At 35.3% G+C, this 25786-nt stretch overlaps 2 protein-coding genes across 2 annotated transcripts in view; both read right to left on the bottom strand.

Annotated features, from left to right (window-relative positions):
• LOC120178435 (plant intracellular Ras-group-related LRR protein 7-like) overlaps positions 1-25786 on the bottom strand; it is a 30634-nt gene extending 4848 nt beyond the window's left edge. Inside the window, 3 exon segments of the mRNA XM_039184279.1 lie at positions 6550-6551; positions 12808-12815; positions 25774-25786. The gene's annotated coding sequence lies outside the window, so the exon portion shown is untranslated.
• Positions 4910-11751, bottom strand: LOC120178436 (the record flags this gene model as incomplete). Its single annotated transcript, XM_039184280.1, is given in 10 exon segments — positions 4910-5295; positions 5815-5910; positions 6034-6281; positions 6378-6426; positions 6601-7301; positions 7304-8354; positions 8620-8732; positions 8864-9376; positions 9378-11467; positions 11598-11751. Coding segments are annotated over 10 exon segments (5247 nt in total), but the record flags the coding sequence as incomplete, so codon positions are not given.

The following is a 25786-nucleotide window of genomic DNA, read 5'->3' as shown; positions in this document are numbered from 1 at the left end:
AAAGTCGCGGTCTTTGAACAGTCTTCGTATGATCCTTCGGTGGTTTTACTGACGAAAAACCGCATTGGTTTTCAGGTGGCTTCTGACGTTTGCTGTTTATATAGAACTGGGTAATTTTACTTTGGGTAATTTGCATTTTAAGTCACTTCAATTTAGTCTGAATATTTAGGGTAAAGCATCGTTTGGTCGTTGAACTTTGGGTAATTTAGTATTGAAATCTGTTTTGCCCCTAGAATTTTAGTTCTCCTGTAATTTTAGTTCATCCCTCTTAAGTTTAAGTTCGCCCCCTTAACATAAAATCATACGTCCGTCCATGTGGGCAACACTTCCCAAATAGGCCCTAAACATGAACTTTTAGGTTCTTTTTATGATGTTTAATCTAAGGTATTTTCACAACGAACGCTCAAATACCATACATTCTCTTGGTGCTCGAATCTGAGACTTTTAAGGATAGCAATCATTCTTTAATCACTATTGCGGTAGCTTGGTTCGTGCTATGATGTTGAGTCCTTAAACTTGGCAACACTTCCCAAAAAGGTCCCTAAACTCGAATATTTAAGTTTCTTTTATGGTGTATGTCGCAACGGTCCTTCGAGTGGTCCCAAAATTGTGTTTCGACTTGATATGATGGAGTCGCCACCGATGATTTTGAATTAGATTGATCGGACACCTAAAACTTACATTTTATCTGATCTGCACCTTACCAGAAATTAGTCGGATTCAAGAGTCAATTGCAGTCAAAGAATGATGAGCACCCTTATACTGCCCTTTTGGTACCAACATGATTACCCAGTTGTCTTAATTGCGAAAATTAAAATTTTAATTAAAATTTAAATGTTCGATCCAAATTACTTACTTTTGATGAATTTTGATAATTAAAAGATCCTACAAAAGTAATGTTTAAAAAATAAAAAAAAATACTGCAAAACACAAAAAAATGGATCACGGTACCAATTTGTAAAAATATGAAAAATATAAATAAAAATGATTAAATTGAAATAATTTAAAATTCAGGGGTTAAATTAATGCTAGATGAAAGCTGTAAAATAAAAAAAATGGTCAAGGTACAATTTATAAAAATATAAAAGTAACATTAAAGGACTAAATTGAATTAATTCAGAAGTAAAAGGTAAAATTAGAAAGGGTGACCAAAATGAATTACGCAACAAAAGTACAAGGACTGTGAAAATAATTTAAAATTTTCTAATCACAACCTAGTCCCCTATAAATAGCCCAAAATTTTCATTTTATTTTATTTCTCACATCTCATTTCAAAAATAAAACCCAAAACTCTCTCAACCTGCTCTCCCCCAACCTAAACCGGACACCCTACCGGCGCCTAGTCACCACCGCCGACCGACACTCCGGCCACCACCACCAGTGCCCGAAGGCCTATAAACTAATTGAAAATTCTATTCTCTATCTTCTAAACCTAAATCCGAGCCCTTAATGTCAAATGAACGCCCCCATCTACAAAAATCGAAGCATGAAAGGCTCGGGTTTTACTTTTTTTTTCGATGACTGTTCGCTTCTCCGACGAAACAAAAGCTAAGCTTTCTCTTCTCGTTTTTGATTTTTTTTGTGACTTTCTTTGGATGGGTTTCGAATACTTCGCTCTTGTCACGTTCGATTTGTAGAGGGTTTTTTATAGCCATAGTGGGTTCTTCTTTCCTTTCTTCGGTGGTCTCATGATCATGAAACTATTGGGATCTGATAAGGATTATTTCCTCCTTTTTTTGTCCAATTTCAATTGCATGATAAGGGGATATTTTCTTTTTTTCGTTGAAGATTCGGTTGACTTTGGTTGATTTTGATTCTGTTGCCATCTTTGGTTTGATTTGTATGCCACCGAAAAATGTTTCCCCTTTGTGTCGATCTGCTCCGATTTGGTTACCAAAATATTGCCCTTTCGATACCAAAATGATTATCCGATTGTCTTAATTGTGAAAATTGAAATTTTAATTAAAATTTTAAATGTTTGATCCAAATTACTTACCTTTGACTAATTTTGATAATTAAAAGATCCTACAAAAAATGTTTAAAAATTTACTGCAAAATATAAAAAATGGATTAGGGTATCAATTTGTAAAAATATGAAAAGCATAAATAAAAAGGATTAAATTGAAATAAGTTAAAATTCAGTCGTTAAATTAAGGTTAGATGAAAGCCGCAAAACAATAAAAAAAATGGGTCAATGCACCAATTTATAAAAATATAAAACTAACATTAAATGATTAAATTGAATTAATTCAAAATTCAAAGGTAAAGTTACAAATAGTGACCAAAATGAATTACACATCAAACATACAGTGACTTCACAAATAATTTTAAAAATTACTAATTATAACCTAGTCCCCTATAAATAGCCAAAAAATTTCTTTTTATTTCATTTCTCACATCTCACTTCAAAAACAAAACCCAAAACTCTCTCAACTTGCTCTCCCCTAACCTAAACCAACCACCCCACCGACGCCTAGCCACCATCTCCGACCGTCGCTCCAGCAACCATCATCTGTGGTCGGGGCCTATAAACTAGCCAAAAACATTATTGTCTCTCTTCTAAACCTAAATTTGAGCCCCTAATGTCAAAAAAAACGCCCCCATCGACGCAATTGAAGCATGCAAGGCTCGGTTTTACCTTTTTTTTTCAGACAACCGTTCGCTTCTCCGATGAAACAAAAAGTAAGTTTTCTCTTCTCCTTTCTTTTGAATTTCTTTGGATAGGTTTCGAATACTTCGCTCTTGTCTCGTTCGATTTGCAGATTATAGCCATGGTGTGTTCTTCTTTCCTTTTTTCGGTGATCTCATGATCCTAAAACTATTGGAATCTGATAAGGATTATTTTCTCCTTTTTTGTCCGATTTCGATTTGCATGCTAAGAGGATTTTTTCCTTTTTTCGTTGAGGATTCAGTTGACTTTTGTTGATTTTGATTCTGTTGCCATCTTCGGTTTAATTCACATGCCACCGAGAAATGTTTCCCCTTTGCTTCGATCTGTTCGGATTTGGTTACCAAAAATGCCTTCAGATGTTTCGATTTAGCTCGTATCAGCGCATATTGCTTCTTTCGATATCGCGTAGTCTTCACGCGCCATATCAGTCGGTTGGTGACCCATGGTGCGTTTTGGACCGTTAGATCAAAAGGCGGATCTAATGGTCATAGTGTAGTTGCGCATGCACTGTGATATTATTTTTTTAGGGTTAAATCCATAATTGCCTTTGATGCGGGCCGTTGATTAATCCTTCAATCTAACGGCTCTGATATTGCGACGTTTGTACTAAAAATACTGGAAACTCTAACTGACTTGGGCTAGAACATGCCTGAATCTTAACTGGGCTTGCTTGTTGGGTCAGGCTCGCATGCTCAATTGGGCCACTGTTGGACTGGACAGTCTCCTGAACCCTTAAATTTTTCGAATTGGGTTGGACCTAAAAATATATATACTATATATAATATATTATTATATAATATATACTATATAATATAATAATATATAATACATAACTATAATATATACTATAATATATATACATATATATTATATATATATATATATATATATTATATTATATTATACTATAATATATATCACGCTACTATAATGGAAAGGTCCAAGACAAAAATAGATGTTTACAGTGTCGATTCCTTAAACTTGACGACACTCAAATAGGTTCCTGAACTTGAATGTTTAAGTTTCTTTTATGATGATGAGTCCTTGAATTTGTAACACTTCCCGAATAGGTCTCTAAACTTGAATATTTAAGTTTCTTTTATGATATTGAGTCCTTGAACTCGGCAACACTTCCCAAATAGATCCTTAAACGTGATTTTAGGTCTTTTGATGACGTTGAGTCCTTGATCGTGGAGACAATTCTCAAATAGGTCCATGAACATAATTTTGTAGGTTTTTTATGGTATCGAGTCCTTGAACTTGGAACCACTTCTCAAATAGGTCCATGAAGATGAACATGCTTTTTTAGGTTTGTCTTATGATGTTGACTCCTCAAACGTGGAAGCACTTTCCAAATAAGTTCCTGAACATGAATTTTTAGGGGTCTTAATGATGTTGAGTCCTTAAACTTGGTAATACTTTCCAAAAAGGTCCTTAAACATGAATTTTAGGGTTCTTAGTGATGCTATGTACTTGAACTTTGCAACACTTTACAAATAAGTTTGAGAAGTGTCGTGCTATTACCTAAAAACTTTCAAATATATAAGATTAAGTCAACATATCGTATTAAATATCATAAGTATTGTTCTATTTACCTATCTAATATTAAGTTCATGTTACCAGTCAATCAGACAACAACTTAATTATAAAAGCAATAAATAAGCGAGAATTTCAAAATTAAATAGTATATTTGTAAGATTGTATAACTAATTTTGTTTATCAAAGTCATTTTTATATATTTTAAATTTTCTTCATTAATTAAGAGACATGTTATAGAGGAGCTGGAAGACCAAAGTACTGACCGCAATGAAAGTGTTGATTTTGAGATTTACAGATTCCAACCTAATTAAGGTTGGCAGCAACAAATTCGAAAGCGATTACAGATCTAAAACTTCGAATATCCATTATTCGAACATGGTTTACTTCATTCACACAATTAACCGAGTACCTTTCATCAAATGACAATAATAATCAACAACCATTCAAGAGCGAGACACGGATAGATAAAGCAATCCACATCACCGTCCTACTCCGTTGTCATCCTTATTTTTCGAGCAAACAAAATAATATTTTCTTTCAGCCTAAGAGAGAATAACAGAGAGGATGAGAAATGCATGAACCCTTTTCTTATGAATGAAAGGCATCCAAAAGGTTCAATAATAAATACAATATTTTTTTTACCTCAAGACTGAGCTTTTTTTTTGTTCCCCATTTACCAAAAATCATGGGGCTTTACCCTAAACTCTCTCGACATTTCCAGACAAGTATTCAGAAGTAATATATATATATATATATATATATATATATTCAGAAACTAACACGAATGGCCCCCGATGGAAAGATCCCATCATTGATTTTAAATTTGGAAGGAAAAAAATCATTCAAGCAATGATCAAAGGGAAAGACATTGTACTCTGTCAGGGAGATTACGGGGCATTGGTAGAGCAACTACGTATCTCTGGGAGAAGAATTTGTGAGAATTAGCAATCGCATAGGAGGATGAAGTTTCAGCCCCGTCAGCTTGCCCACGACCATGGAACCTGGCAAAACGATTGATGACGGAAACCTTCTCTTGATCCTGGCATTCCAATCTTAGGTCCAAGATTGAGGCTCTCTTATCCAGACTGCATAAAAAAGTGGAAACATTTGGAGATAAGATAATTGGCACTGGCACGGCCATCAAATGGGCCTAGTGAACTTTTGTTTCGAACATATGCAAATCGTAGCAAAAAATAATATTGTGGTTAAACACCTAAGCAAAATAACCAAGAAACATACACGGCAGCATACTTTCAAAAGGCATAATGCACCTCAAGAGCCAAACGATTATCAAGCCTATGTTGGGCAAATACTAAGATCGGTAAAGGGAAACCAACAGAACTGACAAAGAAGCCCCTTCTGCATAATTTTGCTTGTTTAAGAGCGCACCTTACTGATAAATTCACCTATGACACATCGGCAAACCCATGACGACAACAAAAAAATCAAATTTAATGGGTGGTCTGTGAGGGGAAATTCTTACCACAAACATTGAACTTCATAATTAAAAATAAGGTGTTCACCCATTAATAACAATGTTGCAAACGACCAACAAAAGAAATAACATGCATAAAAGAAATTTGCGAGAACTAGATGTGAGTTACCTCTGTAAATAATTTTCAAGCTTTTTTGCTCTGCTGATAAAATCTTCTGTCGCGTTTAAGGTGGACTGGTTTCTCTCCTTAAGCTTTTCCAAGAAGCTAAAAGCAAATCAAAAGAAAAAAAATCCGTCAGATAGTATCAGTTAATAGCAACAATGATCAGCAGATAAGATCAGTAAAAACAGGATTCAAGGATTCCAAACAATATTAACATGTTCTTACGTGCTTTCACTCTCAGAACAAACAGCAGTATCACTTTCCGGTACAAATGCTGTGCTGCATGCATCTCCTAAGACTGATCTGGCAACAAAATAGACCAAAGCCTCATAATTTTTGCTAGCACCGGCAGAAAGAAATACTCTTGGAGGAGCACGAAGTAGTTGCTGCATAAGTTGCCCTGTCAAGATTAACCTTCTTCTTGATCTAACCACTGGAGTCCAATCTTCAATCATTTCAGGTTCATCTTCAACCTGTGATAAGATCAATGTCCTTGAGCTAAAAACTGTCCCAGTTCTAGGAAAGAACAAGATTACAGCAAAGTAAAACGGTTAAAACACCGAACAAACCTTCTCAATAAATCGATTTGCTACACGCGCCCATTCCACCTCTGCCGAACTGTGGTCAACAGAAAACTTCAATATAATTACAAAATTAAGAAAAACATAAACATGGTAAGAGGGGAGCAAATGATTTTTGCAGACAATATCGGGAAATACTTTAGTGCTTTTGGTCACTGACATCTATACTGCTAAAAGTAACTGCAGAAAATGGGTTATTTATTCCAATCACCTGATGTTATGAGATTTTTTAGAAACTTGTGTTACTTCTCTATGCCATGGTAGAAGCTCAAATGCCATACTTTTACGCTTTTTTGCTTTCACCACAACCGAATCCTGATTTGTGATATCAGGAGGCAGTGATTGAGAGGAGATCTGCTTACTCGATATCGGCTTCGAGTTTCTACAGGCATTATCTAGCTGACTAACATCAGCAGCAGCAATAACCTGCTCACTTGAATGAAGAGCATGTGAACTTTCAGAAGGCGTAGCAACAATGACTGATTTTTCAGCAGCCTTCATGGCAATTTTTCGAGCATCAAATGGGGAGGACATTTGCTCATTCTTGAATGTTCCATGCCGATCAAACCAGGATAGAGCCATCTGGGGACTTATTTCAGAGAGTCTGCCCTTGAGATTACCAGATGAATTATCAGCACTAGAGATATGCTGGGAATCATTCTGAGTGAATGCCAGGATATCATTAGAAGGAGCTGACAGACAATTGACCTGAGCATCTTTCATCATAGTATCAGATCCATAAGATAACTGCTCCGCACTTTCAGAACTTACCTGATGAGTATTCAAAGCAGAGTCTAGACTTGGGCCTTTAAATCTTTTGACGTTCCTATTACTTGGTTCAATCTCTATATCTTTCATGGACTGCACCTGACGCAACAATGAATGATTTTGATTTACAGTATTATTTGGACTCAAAGAGTGGCCAAGAGCATTGATCTTTCGGGGGATAGTTGCAGGATGTGGCTGGGACCATTCTCTGCCAATAACTGCTGATCTTTTGCTGGTGGCTCCTCTCCAACAAAGCTCTGTGGCTTAGCAGAGCCTGCAGGCAACTCAGATTGATTACAATCTCCTGCCTCAGCAATTTGATTGTCTAGCTTCTTTGTTCCAGGAAGAGTTGTTTCAGAGTTAATGTTTGATTGATGATTAAACAAATTTTGGGAGGCCTGAGATGACTGTGCTAATAGTAGATGTGGGGCGGAAACACTGGTCCACCCAACGGGCATTTTGGTAAAAGAACCTGGCTTTGGAGTTTCGGATGTAACAGATGGTTGGGAAGCTGGAAGAGCTTCCAAAACTGGATATTGCTGGCCTGGATCCCCTGCGTGGATTTGGACGCTACTACTTGGCCGAGAAGTCTCTGAGGAAGCAAGATTGTTATCTGCAGCAGTTTTAGGTATGCGAGGTGCTGGTTTCCTGCGCAATTGACTAGTTTGAGCTCTCTCAGAAGAGTCATCAGTTTGCTTGGGCAGAGATGCCAACCTGCCAAAAGGTGCATTCATAGATGCACTTGAAGTTGCCTGACTACTCACACTAGGAACATGCTGGCTTTGAAGACCTTTTAAATAGAAATCAGAACCACTTGAAATGTTATTCCTAAAGTCTCCAGAGGATGTTCCATAAGTTGAGGACTGAACAGAAGTTTTTGGATCCAACCATGCATGACCCTTCCTTTCTACCTCAGAAGTGACATGAACTGAATTTAAAGAATTAACTACTTGGGGAGAACTCTGAGATGAGATTGCACGATCAGGAATGATAAACCTTTGAGATGGAAGACCCAACTGTAAACCAAAACCTTGGGAAGTAGAAGGCCTATTATGCTGAAACTGGCCCACAGATCCATCAGAAGTTTCTGTATCTGGCATTTCAGATGATAGATTGTGTTCAGAAGAGCTTACGAGTGTTGCAGTACCATGTTCTCTTGGCTGATCAAACTTAGGAAGAAGCTCCAGCATGCTTTGACTGTGAAATATTGAAATATTAAGAGCAAAATAGAAAGTAAATAAGAAAACCAACACAAGAAAAATAATAATAATGAAAGCTAAAGTGCCAGCTTTACCAAAAAGAAAATCAGATAGCAAATATATATGCTGAATATGTTTTTACTATTGTAGTTTTAACAACCAAAGAGAACATTATTTGTAGCTAAATTATCACAAACAATAAAAATTTCAAAAAGCATGAAGTTCAACTCAAGCTAAAAAAATAAGTACAAATATTCAACTACCTCACTGGAGTTGTATTGTTTGGCACAGAACCAACAAAATATCTGTCAGAAGCAGAACCCTGATTCAATCTTTTTGAAGGTACCTCATTTGCGTGAATGCTAGGAAAACACCCCTAAGTAGGAGAAAATTAATAAAAATTGTTTAGCCTTCCAAGAATTTCGTTACTCTTAAAAATAAAGCAAATTTCAGCAGTTGTACAGGGAACAGAAAAAAAAAAGTTGGCAATTCCACGCCAAAAATTACCTTCTCAGATTCTATAGGCTCTCTAGCACTATAACTAGTAAATTTTGACTGCCCAAAGTATCCTTGGTTGTGACCTTTCAATCCTTGCGAAACATGTTGGGATGTTTCCTGTGAATGTGCAACACTTTTAGTTCCATATGACGGTTCAGCCTCCATATCTAGATCCCCCATAGGATGATACTGAAATTTACGGATTCCAGAAGGCTTATGACTGATACGAACAGGTGACTTCTGTTTTCCTCCACGTGAATCATTTACATCCATCCAGACATTGTCTCTCATGCCACCAATAGAAGAATGGTGGAATGAGTTTGGGTGAAAACTGTCATTGCTAGTTTCTTTGACATTGTGATTGTCCAACATATTTGCTTCATCGTCATATGCTCCCTTCTCCAAGCAATCATTTCCAGATGAATCAAAAGCTTTGGGATTCTTATCCTGATTGTGCTGATATTTTGCTTGAACATTGCTTTGGACACAGTTTAATTTAGAATCAGTATTTTTCCTGAGATCAACCATTATGATTGTTTGGAAGTTGCTGGCAGCTTTCAGTGACCTTTTTGGTTCTTGAATCTGCTACTGCAGCAACATTATCCAAGTCAGAACATTCTCTATTCACATGTAGGCTTCTCAAGCTGGAATTTAAATTTCCCCGTTCAATATTTGCATCAGAAATGGAATGATCGATTGCAGAACCATGGCCTTTTTCCTCATAAATTGCACTTCTATGATCATTATTCTGAGAACCAATATCCTGACTTCTTGATATAGCATCACCTCTATGTGATGTAGAGTCAATGAAGTTCCAACCGTTTGGCTTATTATGTGGCTGAACACACATGTTATGTACAGCTATGTCTTGTTGGTGACCTGAAATGTTCTTGGCGCTTACTTGCACATTAGGAGAGTGAGCAACATTTCCAAAGAATTGCACACTTTCAGCTACAGGCTTTTGTAGCGGACTGCAACCTAACCTTTTGCCTCTTTCTTCTGTTAACTGTTGAACAAATTTCTGAGATGAGTAATTATGCATTTTCTCAGTCTGTTCATTTGCAATCTGGACTCCTGATTGCTGAACCCCAGGGATGCTAAAAAAGTCAAGATTGATATTGGCATCACTAGACATTGGAAAAGGTTTAGAGTTTGATGTCGACGCAAGCTGCAATTTGTTATCATCCCAAGCCAACTGATTTTTGCTGCCATCATTGACAATTTGTGATGGAATATTCCCATTTGGAGATCCACTATTCTGCACACCTAAACCACCCCACTCTTCCTGTACCCCTAAATCATTACTAGATGTTTCTGCTACAGCAGACTGCATAAGTGCACTCCAACTGCCACTTTGCAAAGAAGGCAGTCCCCCGAATGAGTCCGTACCATCCAACAATGAGCCCATGTTGGTGCTCCTTCCAAAGATATCCCACACACTATCATCTGAACCAAATAAGATCTTTTCTTCTGTTTCATCTAGTGTAGCCACACTCTGTGAGGGAGCAGCCTGAATCTCTGACTTATCCAGGAATATTTCCGATGGACCACGAAGTTCTTGCCTTCCACAAGACTCCTGCATCACCTCGTTTTTTGGCTGGATAGTCATTTCCTGCAAATTTTCTGAATGAAATCCAATATTTAAGCCTTGTCCTGCTGCAGCCCCAAACACATTTCCACCCTGATCATCCTGTCTAGAAACCAAAGTTTCATCTAGCAAGCCAACTTGATCTATAGTTACGGCATACTGATTAACTGGAAAAGAATTACTGCTGGCTGGCACCTGCTGCATTGAAGGCTTATCCGCTTGGACAGGAGAATGGTGATATGGGTTTCTTCTTGCACCACCAGTTGAGATCCCATAAAAGGATTGATCAACCTGTTGAGGAACCGAACCCATCAAAGACACTTGCCCTTGCTCAGGGGGAAACGTAAATCCTCCAGAGGATACATGCATGGCTGGAGATGCACCATGCTGCAGCCAATTTGCATTTGGTGTCATGTGCTCAGGCTGCCAAGAATAATTTGAAGCATCATGGAGAGGAAGGCCATTGATTGGAGCTGGAGAAAGGCTACAAAATCCCTGTTTTACAGTAGAGGAAACCTGATTTGCGGAGCTCAACGGCCTTGTTTCCGGTAACTGAAACTGTGACTTCAGGAGTTGTTGCCTCTGTAATTCATGCATTTGTTTAAGCATAGCATGTTGCTGTTGCTGCAATAGCTGCATGTCATTCATCCCTGATTGCTGCCTAGACAAAGGCTGGATCATGCCAGAATGCTGTGCAGTAATTTGCTGTTGCCCTCCAAAAAAATCATAATTTACAGGAGATTGAGTAGTTTCCAACCTCAGGGAATTTTTCTTCTGAAGATTAGGACCATTTCCTATCTGTGAATCAAGAGGTGATAAGCATCTAGATACTGCATCCATTCCCAAAAAGTTTGTTTCATTCTGCCTTGTCTGAAGAGCCTGATGCCCTAGAAAATAGCCATTTGCATTTGGTGATTGGGTTTGTAATTGACTTCTAGCTATCTCAGGCTTCAAACCAGATTGAGTGAAGTTCATGTCATGAGGCTGGTTTGAAGACTGACCACCATATCCTCCATCAGAATCAACTAATTCCAAAAGAGTATAACGAAGTCAATTGAACAGTGGTCAGGAAGCATGCTACAACCATGCTCTAAAATCGAAATTGCAGTAACAAAAGAGAGCAGAAACTTAACAATCAAGATGCCTGCATATTACCTAATTGATGTGCACTAAAATTCTTCAAACTGGAAACAAGAGGTCCACCAACTTGTCTCTGGCCTCCAACCCATAGATTGTTACTTAAGCCATGCCAGGAAGTGTCAAGGTACGGCGAATGATGCTGGCCTTGGGAACCCTCTGACCAAGGAAATTATGGATCCTGTCCCCAACTTCGTTGCCAGGCATAGAGATAATCCAAGCCAAAAATACTCAGCAGCTAATGGTTTGAGAGAAAAATCACTTCCTAAAATAATTAGAACTAAGTTAAATTCTTAACATGCTTTCAGTTCCGTTATATGCCACGCAACCATAAGAATCCTTCTTTAAATCCAAGAAAAATTGGAAACAAACCTCATCTGTACATTTAAACATTCACCCTGGTTGTGATGTTTCCTGCATGGATAAAGTCTAACATATCATCTCTTCATGGAAACAAAAGATGCTTCAAGTTAAGGCAACTATCTACTCATGCAAATTGTTCCACCTTTCTTTTCTTCAGTTGGTATAACAATCTAATGGCACAGTTCGTATTTGTTATATTGCCAATTTAGGTGCCACGCTCAATAATGAGCATGAAACACAAGCTTCATATTAATGAAAATTAATGAAAGGTGGTTTACTTAAATCAATAAATTCAGATGCGCTTATTTGAAGTTAGCAGTCTGACAAATCAGGTACATACAGATACGGATAACAGAACGCCAGTAATAAAACCAATGTCAAAGAACTCATCAGCCAGAGGAAAAGGAAACCTCCCTATTAACAAAAAACAAAACATCAAAGGCTACCATATCAATGTCAAAGAACTCCAAAAAAAAAAAACTCGAGAAGCAACAAAGTAGGATACTACAGGTGAAGTACGGACATAAATTCACTAGTAATGACAAATTCTTGAAACTAGATTGTTTAAAAAGAGAAAACATTAACCTTTCGTATAGAAGAAAGAAAAGAATCACTACAACCTCAGCTCAATTTAAAATTTGCAATTCCCCACGATGAAGATCCCAGTCATCCCTCCCTCCCTTTTCCCGGCAAACAAACAGATACTAAACTCAAAATTTCCGTAAAAATCGAACATTTCTAACCTAACATACAAAAGAGGATCCAAAAGGCAGCAAGCAATCCTCGTCACTAGAACGAAACACAAACAACACAACTGACCAGCCCTAATCTATCAAATCCGGACCATCGATTCAACATCTCATACAAAAAAAACTTGGCAAAAAAATACATTAGGGCTATAGAGAGAGAGAGAGAGAGAGAGGATAAATAAACTTACAATGGAGTGGCGAGGCCATTGAAATGGAGCTCGAAAAAACGATCCCTGAAAGAGTATCAAAATCGTGAGAAAATTTGTTAGGGTTTGGAAATTGGGCGTTTTTGTTTTAGCTCGAAGATAAAGATGGAGAGAGAGAGAGCGATAAAGTGATCAAAATAGAGTGCAAAATTTTCAACGAACAGAGGGGCAAAATTGAGGTTCGGATTCGAAGGTAAGGTTAGGAGGGAGGTTTGGAGTCGCAGCTGAACGAGGGGAAGGTTGACGGAAGGAGGGTTGAGAGGGCAATGTTTGGGTGCGCAAGCAAAACCAATAATTTTGGTGGTCCTGCGAGTATAATTTTGACACGTAACAATACGATGGCTCCCACGCTTTATAAGAGTTTGTGATTCAAAATTCGATTAAGTTAAAAATATTAGTTTTTTTTTGTATTTCATAATTTGCAGATCTCTTACGAAAGTTATTCTTAATTTGGTGTTGGGGGTAGTCTACTATCTTACCTCCCCTTATCTATATATATAGAAAAAGAGACAGCCATTTTTTTTCTACTTGACTTGACGTTTAAAAATTCAATTCGACTTGATTTGACTTGTAATTTTATAAATTTGATTAAAAAAATTAAATAAAAATTAAATTTAAAAAATAGACTCAAATATTTGTATAATTCAAATTGTTTAGTAATTAGTAAATTGGTTTTTAAATTTGACTCGAGTCTATGTATATCGCATATACAAAAATATGAAGAGAGAGAGATATATATATATAGTTATAGTTATATTTATAGTTATAGTTATAGTTATAGAAAGTCATTTAAATTAGAATCAATTATTATTATAACATAATAAATATTTGCAATTAAATTTAAGGTATAAACAATTATCGAACTTTTATGTTTTCAGTAAGATCACTGTCGTTACCTCTTGTTAGTTTTAGCTGACGTGGTACTTAACTCCCGTTAACTCTCCCCTTCTTCTTCTTCTTCTTCTTCTTATTCTTTCTTCTTCTTCTTAAGCAAAACAAATAAAAAAACATTTTTCTATTAAGTTTCAAAGCTCACATATGTCAATCTGTTCAACAGAAGAATGACGAGCAAATTCATTTAGAAGTCCACCATCACTGGCGCTAATAACCAAAACTTGGTGAAAAAAATCAACTCAGTGGGAATTAAAGAAGAGAACAAGTGTATGTCAAATAATGTGGCCTTAGGTACAGTACCGGCAAGCAAGGTTCAAAGAGAAGCCAAACTAAATGAAAACGCATATTATATTTAAAGCATGTACAACTTCTATAAAAAAAATATTGAACAAAAACAAATATTGCCCGAAAATAGTTCCTTCAGACGATAGAAATCCCTCAAAAAAAAGTGAAAAGAAAAAAGAACAACAGGGATCCCTCAAAGAAAAAGTGAAAAGAAAAAAGAACACGTAAAACTTTTATAGGCTTAAAAGCAAATAGGAAAATATAAAATTCATATCAAGTCAAAACAATATAGGATATCATTTCCAATGGATCTCGACAATATTATACAGCCCCTACATTATACTTATGGCTAGGAATTCACCGTAAATGTTTACTGGGACATGCAAATAGGATATAAAACAACTTTTAAATATTCAAACCAGATAAATGTCGACTTTGATATATAAGGTTGTTAGTTCCACAAAATATTACAGTAATATACTAGATAAAATACCTTATTTGGGTTTGGAATGCAGCAAAGCTGAAGGTGAGTGATCATTTCTTGCTATGCACATTCATCACTCTATGTTAGTGAATCACACCATCCAAAACAAGAATCTTGTCGTACGTTGATGATTGTTGATCATGTGTAAATATATAGTGTTGTAGCACGTAAATATGTGCAAGTATACACAATCGATGTAAATAATATAATATTGAGTGAGTATCATCTCCACAGGAATTAGAGGTATTTTAAAAGCAAGTTATAGCAAAAAGGTGGCACTAATTAAATCTAAATATATATGTATAATGGTATGAACAAATGAAATTGATGTTTTTGTAGATGGTATGTATAAAGGTTGATGGAATACTGTGACAAGTATGGTGTAAAGTGGAGTGAAATTGTTGTGGTGAAAGTTTGAAAAAATATAAAAATGTGTTGAGGCAAGAATTTTAAGTAAATTGTAAAAAGTTGTGAAGCAGTAAAATAAATTTAACCTTGAAAGTTGAGATAAAACTGACAACCTCGCACAGTCAAGCTCCTCTAGGGGTAATTGGCATGGATTTGATATGACAATAATATTTGTGATATGACCGGATGATCTATGCTCCTATGAGTATGCTACCCGATAAGATTTGCTGAAAATACTCCTAAATTCTCTCTAGAAAGGAATCTGATAAAACTAATGCTACGGTAATACCTCTCACCGTAAACTGCAACACTAGCTTATCAACTAAATCTTATCTCTTTTAATCGAATGAAACTTTCTTCTTATCTCTAAGGCAGGTTAAAATGTCCCTATCCCGATTTGGCTCACTTGCTCACGTAGATCTAACCTAGCTCTATCGTTACTAGGTATTTGTACTTAGAAAATATCAATCTCTCAAAAGCTCTTACAAGACTAATCATATTACGCTATAGCAAACAACAATCTCTTAAAAGCTCTTACAATGCTACAACGCATAAAGTTAACAACAATGAGCAAAACAAATTTTAAACATAAAAACATCAAATCATCCATTAACAGAAAATAAAATCATCCAATATAATTCCAACGCCAAATAATTTAGCTCATGGCGTGGCTAAGTTCATCCAAGATCATTCGAGTTAAGTACAAGCCCAAAATAAGATAAAAAATAAATAAAAGCACAAAGAGAATAACACTCCCAATGAGCTGCTACCGTGACACTTAGCTCCACCACCATATACCATCTTAACATGCTAGCATTTCTCAAGGTCCTAGCTGCTACCCCTTCAAAGCTCGGTTATAGAGGACACCACAAAAAAAGTTGAAGAAGGCAAAAAATGAAAGATAACGGAGTTCTTTGTTTGTCTCTTGTTGCCTCCTTTTTCTCCTCTTCTCTTATATCTTATTTAAACTAAAAAACAAAAGACTTTCTAACTTTCAAGAAGTTCTTAATTTCACAATAAAGTCTAACTCTCAAGTTATTTCTCTTAAATTCCCAAGAACTCTCCAACTCCCCTCGTAATTGTTTATCTTTATCCTTATCTCTTAAAAATTGACTATTCCCTTCACATGTGTGGGTTGGACGGGCTAGCGGGTGAGATTCACGTATGGGTTGGATAACACCATAAAATATCTTCAATTTCTGTCTTTTTTATGCCCAGGAATTTTCATACAAAATTGTTGTAGCATTTTGTTGTCTCCGTTAGCTTCAATAGTTCTCCATATCTCTTTATCCGTCATGCTACGGCAAAATTTTCCTTTAGCTTTCCTTACCTGCACATAATCAACAAAACACGACCTTTCCATTAAGCATCATCAGTTTTGTCAATAAAAAAAATGTCGCAACAAAACATTACCACCAAATACAACTAAATGATCCTAAATGCAATGAAATGGGCTTTTAAGCAATCAATAACCTAAGTAAAAAGACATCAAATATGGCTTTTTACGGGGTTATCAACTACAGAAAATACCATGTTTAAAATATAAAGGGGGTGTTTGGCAAACATCTTATAGCTGATAGTTGGATGTTGATTCCATTAGCTGGTTTGACCAACTAATTTGATTAACTATTTATATAGATCTGTTCGGTAAAATTTAGTTGAAAGCAAAGGTTTAGGGTTCCTTGGGTTTGCCTTCTAGTATTTTGGTTTCTTCAGATGTGACAATGGCTGCAGCGGATGAAGAGAATCCCTTTGTTAAATCGGACACTGCAAAACAATAAAGGAATAACCCCAAGGATTGAGCATACAAATGGAGGATGTTTCGGTCAATTCCAACTCAACGATATCGGTAGGCCTGAAGGATTAGGTCATCCGGAAACAATGAAACTTCTCAGATGGAACGTCTAAGGTTTGGGGAAATATCAGACAGTTCGTCGTCTCCGACACACACTGGGAGAGTTTAACCACTCTATAGTTTTTTTTTTGGTGGAAACTAAGCTAAAGAAATCTAGGATAGAAAGGGTTCGCTTATCCTGTGGTTTTGCTAACAGTATTGAGGTAGATGCATTTGGTACTGGAGCTTTTTGTCTCCCATGGAAAGCTTCGTGTGAGGTGACTTTGCATTCTTATTGCAGTTCCCATATAGATGTATTATTTGTGATAGTTCTGACAATTCTGTTTAGAGATGCACTGGTTTTTATGGAGCCCCGGAGAAAGTTAGACGTCATAAATCCTGGAACCTGCTTAGGCAGCTGAACGATGCTTAATCTTCCCTGGCTGGTTATAGGAGACTTCAACAAAATTCTTTATTCTTATGAGAAGGAAGGGGGTCTATTATGTAATGAGAGACAAATTGAGGCTTTTCATCATGTTTTGACGGACTATGAGTTGATCGATGTAGGTTACTATGGTTCGTGGTATACTTGGGAATGAAGAATACATGCTGACATGAACATTCGTGAAGGTTGGACAGAGGTTTAATTAATAATAAGTGGAGCCTTCTTTTTTTGAACTATCGTTTGACCCATCTTTACATTCAATATCGGATCATTGTCCATTGCTAATAGAGACAAATAGCATTGCCCAGGTTACTAGACATTGGCATTTTTGAGGCATCTTGGTTACTCGAGGAGTCTAGTGACGGTGAAGTTCTTTGTTTATGGGAAGAAGCGATGGGTTCAACAATAAAAAAGTTAAACCATGTGTGTCATGGCCTCGATCGGTGGTTCAAAGGGATGGAGAGGGTGGCCCGCAAATATTTTGAATATCTTTTACATCTTCTTCTGTTGTGGACTCGAGAGTTCTTGAAGCTGTACAACCACGGGTTACTCAAAAAATGAATGATGGATTTTTGTGGGAATTTATGAGAGATGAAGTTACTAAAGTGGTTAAATCAATAAGCCCCTAAGGGGCGTTTGGTGGCAGAATATTAGATTACCGAGAGAATGGAATGTCATTCCCCGTTTGGTTGATAAACATTTTCAACGCTTAGTAATCTTTTATTTCTAACAATGGTATTTTGATATATTATCGGGAATGTGAACCCCTTAATTTTTGAGTCTTCTCTTAAGTATTGTTGGATTACCGGTGTTTTAGACTAAAATACCCTTAATTTTTTTTCAAAAATATCCTTATTTTACCGTTGAATAAAAAAATTATACGAAGTTAAATTATAAATTTATCCTTAAACTATTTTAGATTTACAAGAAAATTACATAATTAGAATTTTATATGAAGTTCACATGTTAAAATAAAATTTTAGCATTTCATTAAACCTATTTATTTTTTTAATTTTGTAAAAAAATATATATAAATTTTATTAATTTAAAATTTTTAAAGAAAATATGTAAATTAATTATAGTAATATTATAGTAGAATTCAACTTGTTAAAAAGCAAATATATAATAAGGACATTTGGTAAAATATACATTTCAATAATCTTTTATTCCTTAACCAAACACTTAATCTTATATTTTTGTTAAACAAACTAAACACAAAATATAACATTCTCAGTAATCCTATTCATGCCGATAATCCTATTCTTACTAATAATCTTATATTCCATGAATCGAACCAAACATACCCTAAAAGCTTACTGTGAAGATGGTTTAGGAGTTGTGTTTTATCAACAATTTTTGCACTTTATTGGCGATAAAGTTACCGACTACTGTATTGGTCTTATCCAAGGTCGGTTTTCATTAGAAGAGATAAATCATTTACTTACTGTACTTATTCCCAAGGTTTAAAATTATCTAAAAAATGTTTGTCTTTCGTCTTTAAGGATTGCTTGATACTTGTACTGACGAAGAGCAGAGTACACTTGTACCATGTCCCACCCAGATATTGGGGTATCCGGAGTATTTGGATGTTGTGTACCTGTAATTCGGATAATTGAGTACCTGTTTTTTTATCATTTTTAAATTATTAAATTTTTAAAAAAATAAAACTTATATTATTAAAAATATTATATTAATTATTAAACATACAACTATTTGGTGGGTTTTTTTACTTTTATTAGTTTAATTTAATATATAAAATTATTGATAGTTAAATATGTAATATTATAATATATAAAAAAGTAAATGTAACCATGCATTCGGGTAATCGGGTACCAAAAATGTAATTTTTTTATTCGAGCCCGACCTAAAAAATGTCGAGTCGGGTACCCGGGCCAAACATTTTTTAGAAAAATACATGGTTTTTTAATTCTGGTCGATGGGTTAAGTCAACCTGATCAGATATTTTTGAACACCCTTATTAGAGTAGTGAGCTATAAATGTAAGTGTAATAAAGGAGAGTAGTGAACTATTTCAATAACAGAATGCCTTTCTTGAATCTTGTTTAGTCTCTTTGCTGCAAGTTCTTCATAGCTTAACATTACTCACCCTCTCTTTGTAGACAATAATTTAATATTTGGAGAAGCTACTCATTGGTGTCGTCAACTCTGAAGAACTTATTGTTTGTATACGGGGAAAGTTCAGGGCAAGCCATTAATTTTGACAAGTTCAAACTGTTCTTCAGCTCGAATGTGACAGATAGTAACAGAAGTGATGTTAAACGATCCTTAAGGTCGATAGCATCTCCAATCTAGAAAAATATTTGGGGTTACCTTAGATAGTGAGAAAAAAATAAATAAAAGAGGGGCCTTCATGCATCCAGCATACACAGTTGGTGTGTTTGATCTTTATCACGAGGCAGGAAGAAGGTCTTTATTAAATCAGTGTTGCAGGCCATTCCCTTGTTTGCGATCATGACCTGTTTGCTTCTTCTTAGGTCTTTGTGTTCAGAGCTAGATGGCATTATGACAAGATTTTTGTGGCAGAAATCAGAGAGGAAATGGGCCATACACTAGTGTACTTGGAAGTCATTGTGTTATCTGAAAGATTCGGGCAGCCTATGTTTTCGTGACTTGGCAAAGTTTAACATTGCTTTGCTGGCAAAGCAGGGTTGACGACTATTTACAAATCTGACTACTTTGGTTAGTAAGTTTATCCGAGTAAAGTATTACCCTAATGGAAATTTCTCGAGTTCCAATCTTGGCTCACACTAATCCTACATCTGGAGGAGCAATTGGTGTTCGAAAGGACTATTGGAGAAAGGGTTATTTTGAAAAGTAGGTTCAGAGACTTCGATCTTCATTTGGAATGATTTCTAGCTCCAAAAAAGTGTATCGCGTCATATTAACTCCCCTCAAACGAACTTGGTTTAACTGAGTTTTGGACCTGATTGATAGGGAATCAAAGAGATAGAATGAGAGTCCCATATCTTCTTGTAATACCCTAAACCCGATTGGGCCTAAAATATCACACTAGGCTGTCGAGGCAACCCCTAAATTTCAAATGATGTTCATTTTCTTTTAAACGTACTGAATGATATCATAATTAAAACATAAATAACTGTTATAAAAATCATTTTACAAAATCAGGGCTCCGTGACACATAATTTAAAACAAAATAATACATTTTGAATATTACAAATCAAATACATAAGTAAGGTCCTATGAATACATATGCCCACTAAAGCTACAGTATAGTACTCCGATAGAGATGATGGAAGTCCTGTTACGACGACGCTCCACGAACTGCCAAGCTACTGAGTTGCCAACGAAAATCATCCGAAGGCTGAGCTTACAAAGCCGAGCAGTATAATCACTAATCTAGAGCAACATAAGAATTTCATAAACATAAGCATGCTGAAGACGTGATATTAAGTAGTAAGTGCATGCATGACCTAGATCAAGTACTACCTAGTTAAGGCTTTACTGCTTTATTCCCTTAATCCCCTCCTAAGGGCCTCGCCATGAGTATACCTCTAAAGGGTCTCTAACCCTAATGAGTGAACATGCTACACATTATCTAAATGCCACACTAATACTCCTGTGCATTATCTGAATGCAAACCTGACATATTGTACATTATTTGAATGCAAATTTGACTAATATTTGGTCTCACATAGCTCTCAGACACTAGTTATTGAGGGAACCCGGTGTCACATATCATCGACGTAATTCTCACAAACATATTGAATGATCTCTTGGTCCTCATATAGCCATCAAGTAGATCACTGAGGGAAACCCAGTGTCACATAGCATCGATATAATTCCTGTACAAACTGAAGCATTGACTCGATCTCACATAACCTTCAAGCTAAGCTTTAACATATTTGAAGTACTGACTGATGAGACTAGACATGCATAACTGAAACAACAAACATGAGGTAGTTCTAGTAGTGAGGTGGAAGGAATGTACGTGTATCTCAGATCAACACCCCAACCTACCTTGGATACGGAAAAGCCTAGGGGTAAAAACCAAAATTTACATGCATCGAAAACTGACCCCAATCTAACATAATCATCGTACAACTTATCGAATGTCTCCTATAATGATACTTTGGCATATTATGCTTAATATGGTTATTCTTGATGTAACCTACTCTTGCGAGTGCTTCTAGGTATACTTGGTCGTTTACATCCTTCACGGACTAAGTCTTACTATTATGGATTATCCTTAGCTCTTACGAACCTTAAACGGGTCAAATTTGATAATCCAAAGCGAGTAGTATCGATACTCTACTTGTAGTACTGATACCCAAGTGTCATGTATCGATACCTCTATGAGTGTCGGTACCAAAAATGCACTTTGTCGCAAAATTAGGGCCTTAGTATCGATACTGACACCTGAATATTGATACTACGGGGACAGTATGGATACTCCCCTTGCCAGTATCAATACTCTAGTCAAAATCCCTAATTTTTTCCCCAATTCATACATCATCGATATTGTTCATCCCAATATCGATACTTGAACTTTGAAAGGCTTATTTTAGGTTCGAAAAACACTTAAAAAACATCCTGAAGTCCATAGTTTGATTTTAAATCATGCACTAAAGTTTTAGGGAGTTAACTAAGGTCCTTAGGTGTCATAAAACACATTAGTAACTGTAACATCCTCAATACCGGGTTAGTGACCAAATTGTAAAGTTTTAGAAATTGGTGATTAAAGTAGGATAATGGAATAGTTCAATGATTTATTGGAAATATGATGAAGGTTATTTAGTAATTATTGAATGAATTAAAGGGTAAAATGGCCAATTGACAAGTAAGATTTTTATATTCCTTTTATAAGATAAGGAACCACGTGGGAAAAGAGAATTATCTAGAGTTTTCTTCCTTCTTCTTCCTCCTCTCGTATCTCCAAGCTCAAAGGTGAGTTTCTTTGTTTATGAATTAATTGTTGATTTTAAGGTTGGGTTTTGATTATTAGATGATAACTAAGCTTAAGGAAAGCTTAAGTTATCTTAAAATCAAAGTATGATGGAGTTAGGAGGGATTAAAGATTTGAGGTTCTTGGGTAAAATCTTGAAATAGAGTTTATAACTAGAGTTGGAAGTTAAATTTGACTTGTCAATGGTCTAATTAAGAAGTTAGAAGCCATATAATTGGAATTAAAACATATTGCAAAGTTGGTTTAATTCTTGAGTTACATATGAGGAAAAGAATTTTGAAGCTAAAGATGGTTTATATGGATATAAATTGGTTTAAGCATGTGTATATGAGTTAAGAACATGTAAGGGGTTGAAAGATGAAGTATTTGAGTTGATTTGAGTAGATTTTGGGTTTAAAAATGAATTCTGGGATATGTGCATCGATGCACGTTCAATGTGCACCGATGCATCAAGGGTAAATTTCTAGAAATTGTTCAGTATGTATCGATGCACAGGAAGTGCATCGATGCACATTCAATGTGCACCGGTGCATCAAGGGTAAATTTCCAGAAATTGTTCAGTGTGTATCGATGCACAGGAAGTGCATCGATGCACCCTTAAAAATGGAAACATCGAATGCAATTAATGCATCAATGCATAAGGAGTGCATCGATGCACATGTTAAGGGATGCATCGATACACTGTAGAATGCATCGATGCACTTCAAGGGAAATAGAATTATACCTTTCTTTTGGTCTAAGAAATGATAGATTAGTGTATATCAATTGGATACTAATATGTATCAATGTATGATTATATAGATATCGAGCACAAACAAGTCCCGAAGCAACTATCAAGTTATGATTCGATCACAAGAGAGGAAATTATAAAAATGGATTGGAACTTAGTGAGGCCAAGGTGAGTGCGTATTATTTTATATATGATGTTTAATGGGAAATAAGACTTGTGACAAGTCTAATTTCTATAGTATTGTGCATGAAGAATGAACATGAACATGTGTTTGTTATGAGTGTCTGAGTTATATGTTATGGTATGTGTTGACATGTTATTGTATATGTATTTCATGGTTGATATGAATATATGCTATGTTATGATGATATGCTATGTTATGATGATATGATAAGAAATTATATGAATATAAAAGAGAAGTTATGTGATAAGATCTTTGAGATATATAGCAATGGAATATAAGATTACGCGAATACATGATATGAGATAAATTAGGTAATAATATGGGAATATGGTAAAAAGCGAGTTTAGAAGAAATGATAGTAATGAAGTACTCAAGTGTAAAGGTTATATAAACAATAAGAATGTGAGTTGGGTAAGTGAATAGTAGTATGAACATTTATGTGAAATAGTAAATAGAATTATATCATTGAATGAGAATTGAAACAAGATAGATAATATTGACCTATATGATGATATGAGACTTGAACATAAGTGATAATAGGAACATATAAGATGAGTTAGATGGAAAAGATACATATGCTTAAATAAAATTATGATATATGGGTTGTATGATGGAAATCTATGTAGTCATATTAGAAAGTTATAGGTACTATATGAATTGAATTAGGTAAATAAATTAGTATATAAATGAAATAATAGAAGTGACATATGTTTATGAGTGTCACAGATGTGATATGATCTAGGTGAATATCATAGAATGAGGTATAAGCTATATGACATGAGATAAGTTATTTTATACATATATGATATAAGCTATTAATCAGGACATATGAGATTATGATAAGGAGAATATAAATGATGTGAATACAAGTATAGGAAAAATGATATATATATATATAGGAAGATGAATTATATGAACACACATTTAGATGATGAAATGATAGATTATATGAACATGTGAATATATATATATATATATATGATAAGACATAAAAGTAAGATACAAGCAATGTGACAAGAAATGTGAAATAGTATAAAAAGTGAATATGAGCTACGTGATATGTGAAAGTGATTTACGTGTTTATACGTATATGTGATTCAACTTATGTGACATAATCTACGCGCTATGTGAAAGTGAACTACGTGTTTATGTGAAAATGTGAAATGACATAAATGATGATGCTCATGTTATGTGTCATGAGAGCTAGGGTATAGTTGGCATGCCAAGAGTCGAGGGTCTACGCGGTCCTTCGGGACATATATGTATTCTTTGGAACATGTGTGAGGTCTTTTGAGACACATACTTGATCCTTGGCATATGTATATGATTCTTAAGGAATGATATGTGGTCCTTAGGGACAATATTATATGGCACTTCGGTGCATTTCTACGCGGCACTACGGTGCAATTCTACGTGGCACTTCGGTGTATTTATATGAGCTATGGTGACAAAATTAGTGCACAATCTCTATAGACTCATATATATATAGTTTTCACATGTGTACATGGGCTAATAAGAAAAAACAACAAATATATTACATGTGATTTGTATGCTTTTGTGATATGGATAGTATTATATGATTTATATGATGATATGTGGATTGTATGATTAAATGAGGCAAATGTTGGTTAAAATGCTAGGTATAAGAGGATATGTATTAAGTGATATAAACGATAATAATATTGATAATGAAATAAGGCTAATGATGGAACTGATGAGTGATGAATATATGTGTGTATATGTTTTTGTATGTAATGATATATATTGCATATGTGTTATAGGGATTTGTTACATGAATAAGGGTATGAGTGATAGTAGTAATTGTTCATGTATGATTACAAGCTATAGTTATATTTTATGTTTATTGTCTCACTAAATCATCGACTTAGCATGTGATTATTTCACACGTAGGTTACTGAAGTGAGAAGAGTAAAGAGCAATTTGGAGCAAGACAGGTCAGTTCTCCTTACCAAAGGTCAGATCAGAAGAAAGGTGAATAATATGTATTTTAATACATAAAGTTCTAGTTGGCATGTATTCAAAATAATATATTGTATAAGCTCTGAATAGTTCGATAAAGGTTTTGAATAAGTTATATGTAATAATAAATTTTAATTACTCACTATTTTATACAAGTAAAGGTTTTTGAAATGTCAATGTGATACTTCGGACTCGGATCCGGGTCGGATACGGGTTGGGGGTGTTACAGTAACACCTAAAAAAATTTGATCTTGAAATTATATTTGAACCCTAATATGCTCAACTACGTAAATATTGGCAAATACTTGAAATTTATGAAATCTTAATACTTCAAAGGATTAGAAATACACTACCTTGAATTTAGAAAGCCCAAATGAACCTTTTTTTAGCTTAGAATCACCCTCATAATGTTTGGATGATGAAAACCCATCTTTTTCTTGTAAAATAAAACCCAAATCTTGAATCTTCAAAAAAGATGTTGTTGGGGGCATTTAGGACAAAAATGAAACAAGATTATACCTTGGAGCTATGGCAACTTGGAGAAAATGAAGGAAGAAGAAATAAAAAGGATAGAGAATAAATGGGAAGATCACTTGAAAGCTTGATATAAAACCCTAAAGTTTAGTTTTAATTTATATCAATGGTCTAATTACACTTCTAGTCCTTGGTCTTTTATCTCATATTTAACAATCTCCTTTTTA

This window comes from Hibiscus syriacus, unplaced genomic scaffold (genome assembly GCF_006381635.1).
Source record: "Hibiscus syriacus cultivar Baekdansim isolate YM2019G1 unplaced genomic scaffold, ASM638163v2 tig00112349_pilon, whole genome shotgun sequence".
In the NCBI taxonomy this organism is placed as follows: domain Eukaryota; kingdom Viridiplantae; phylum Streptophyta; class Magnoliopsida; order Malvales; family Malvaceae; genus Hibiscus; species Hibiscus syriacus.
The sequence above is the reverse complement of the archived record's forward strand: the minus strand, read 5'-3'. Positions and strand labels throughout refer to the sequence as shown.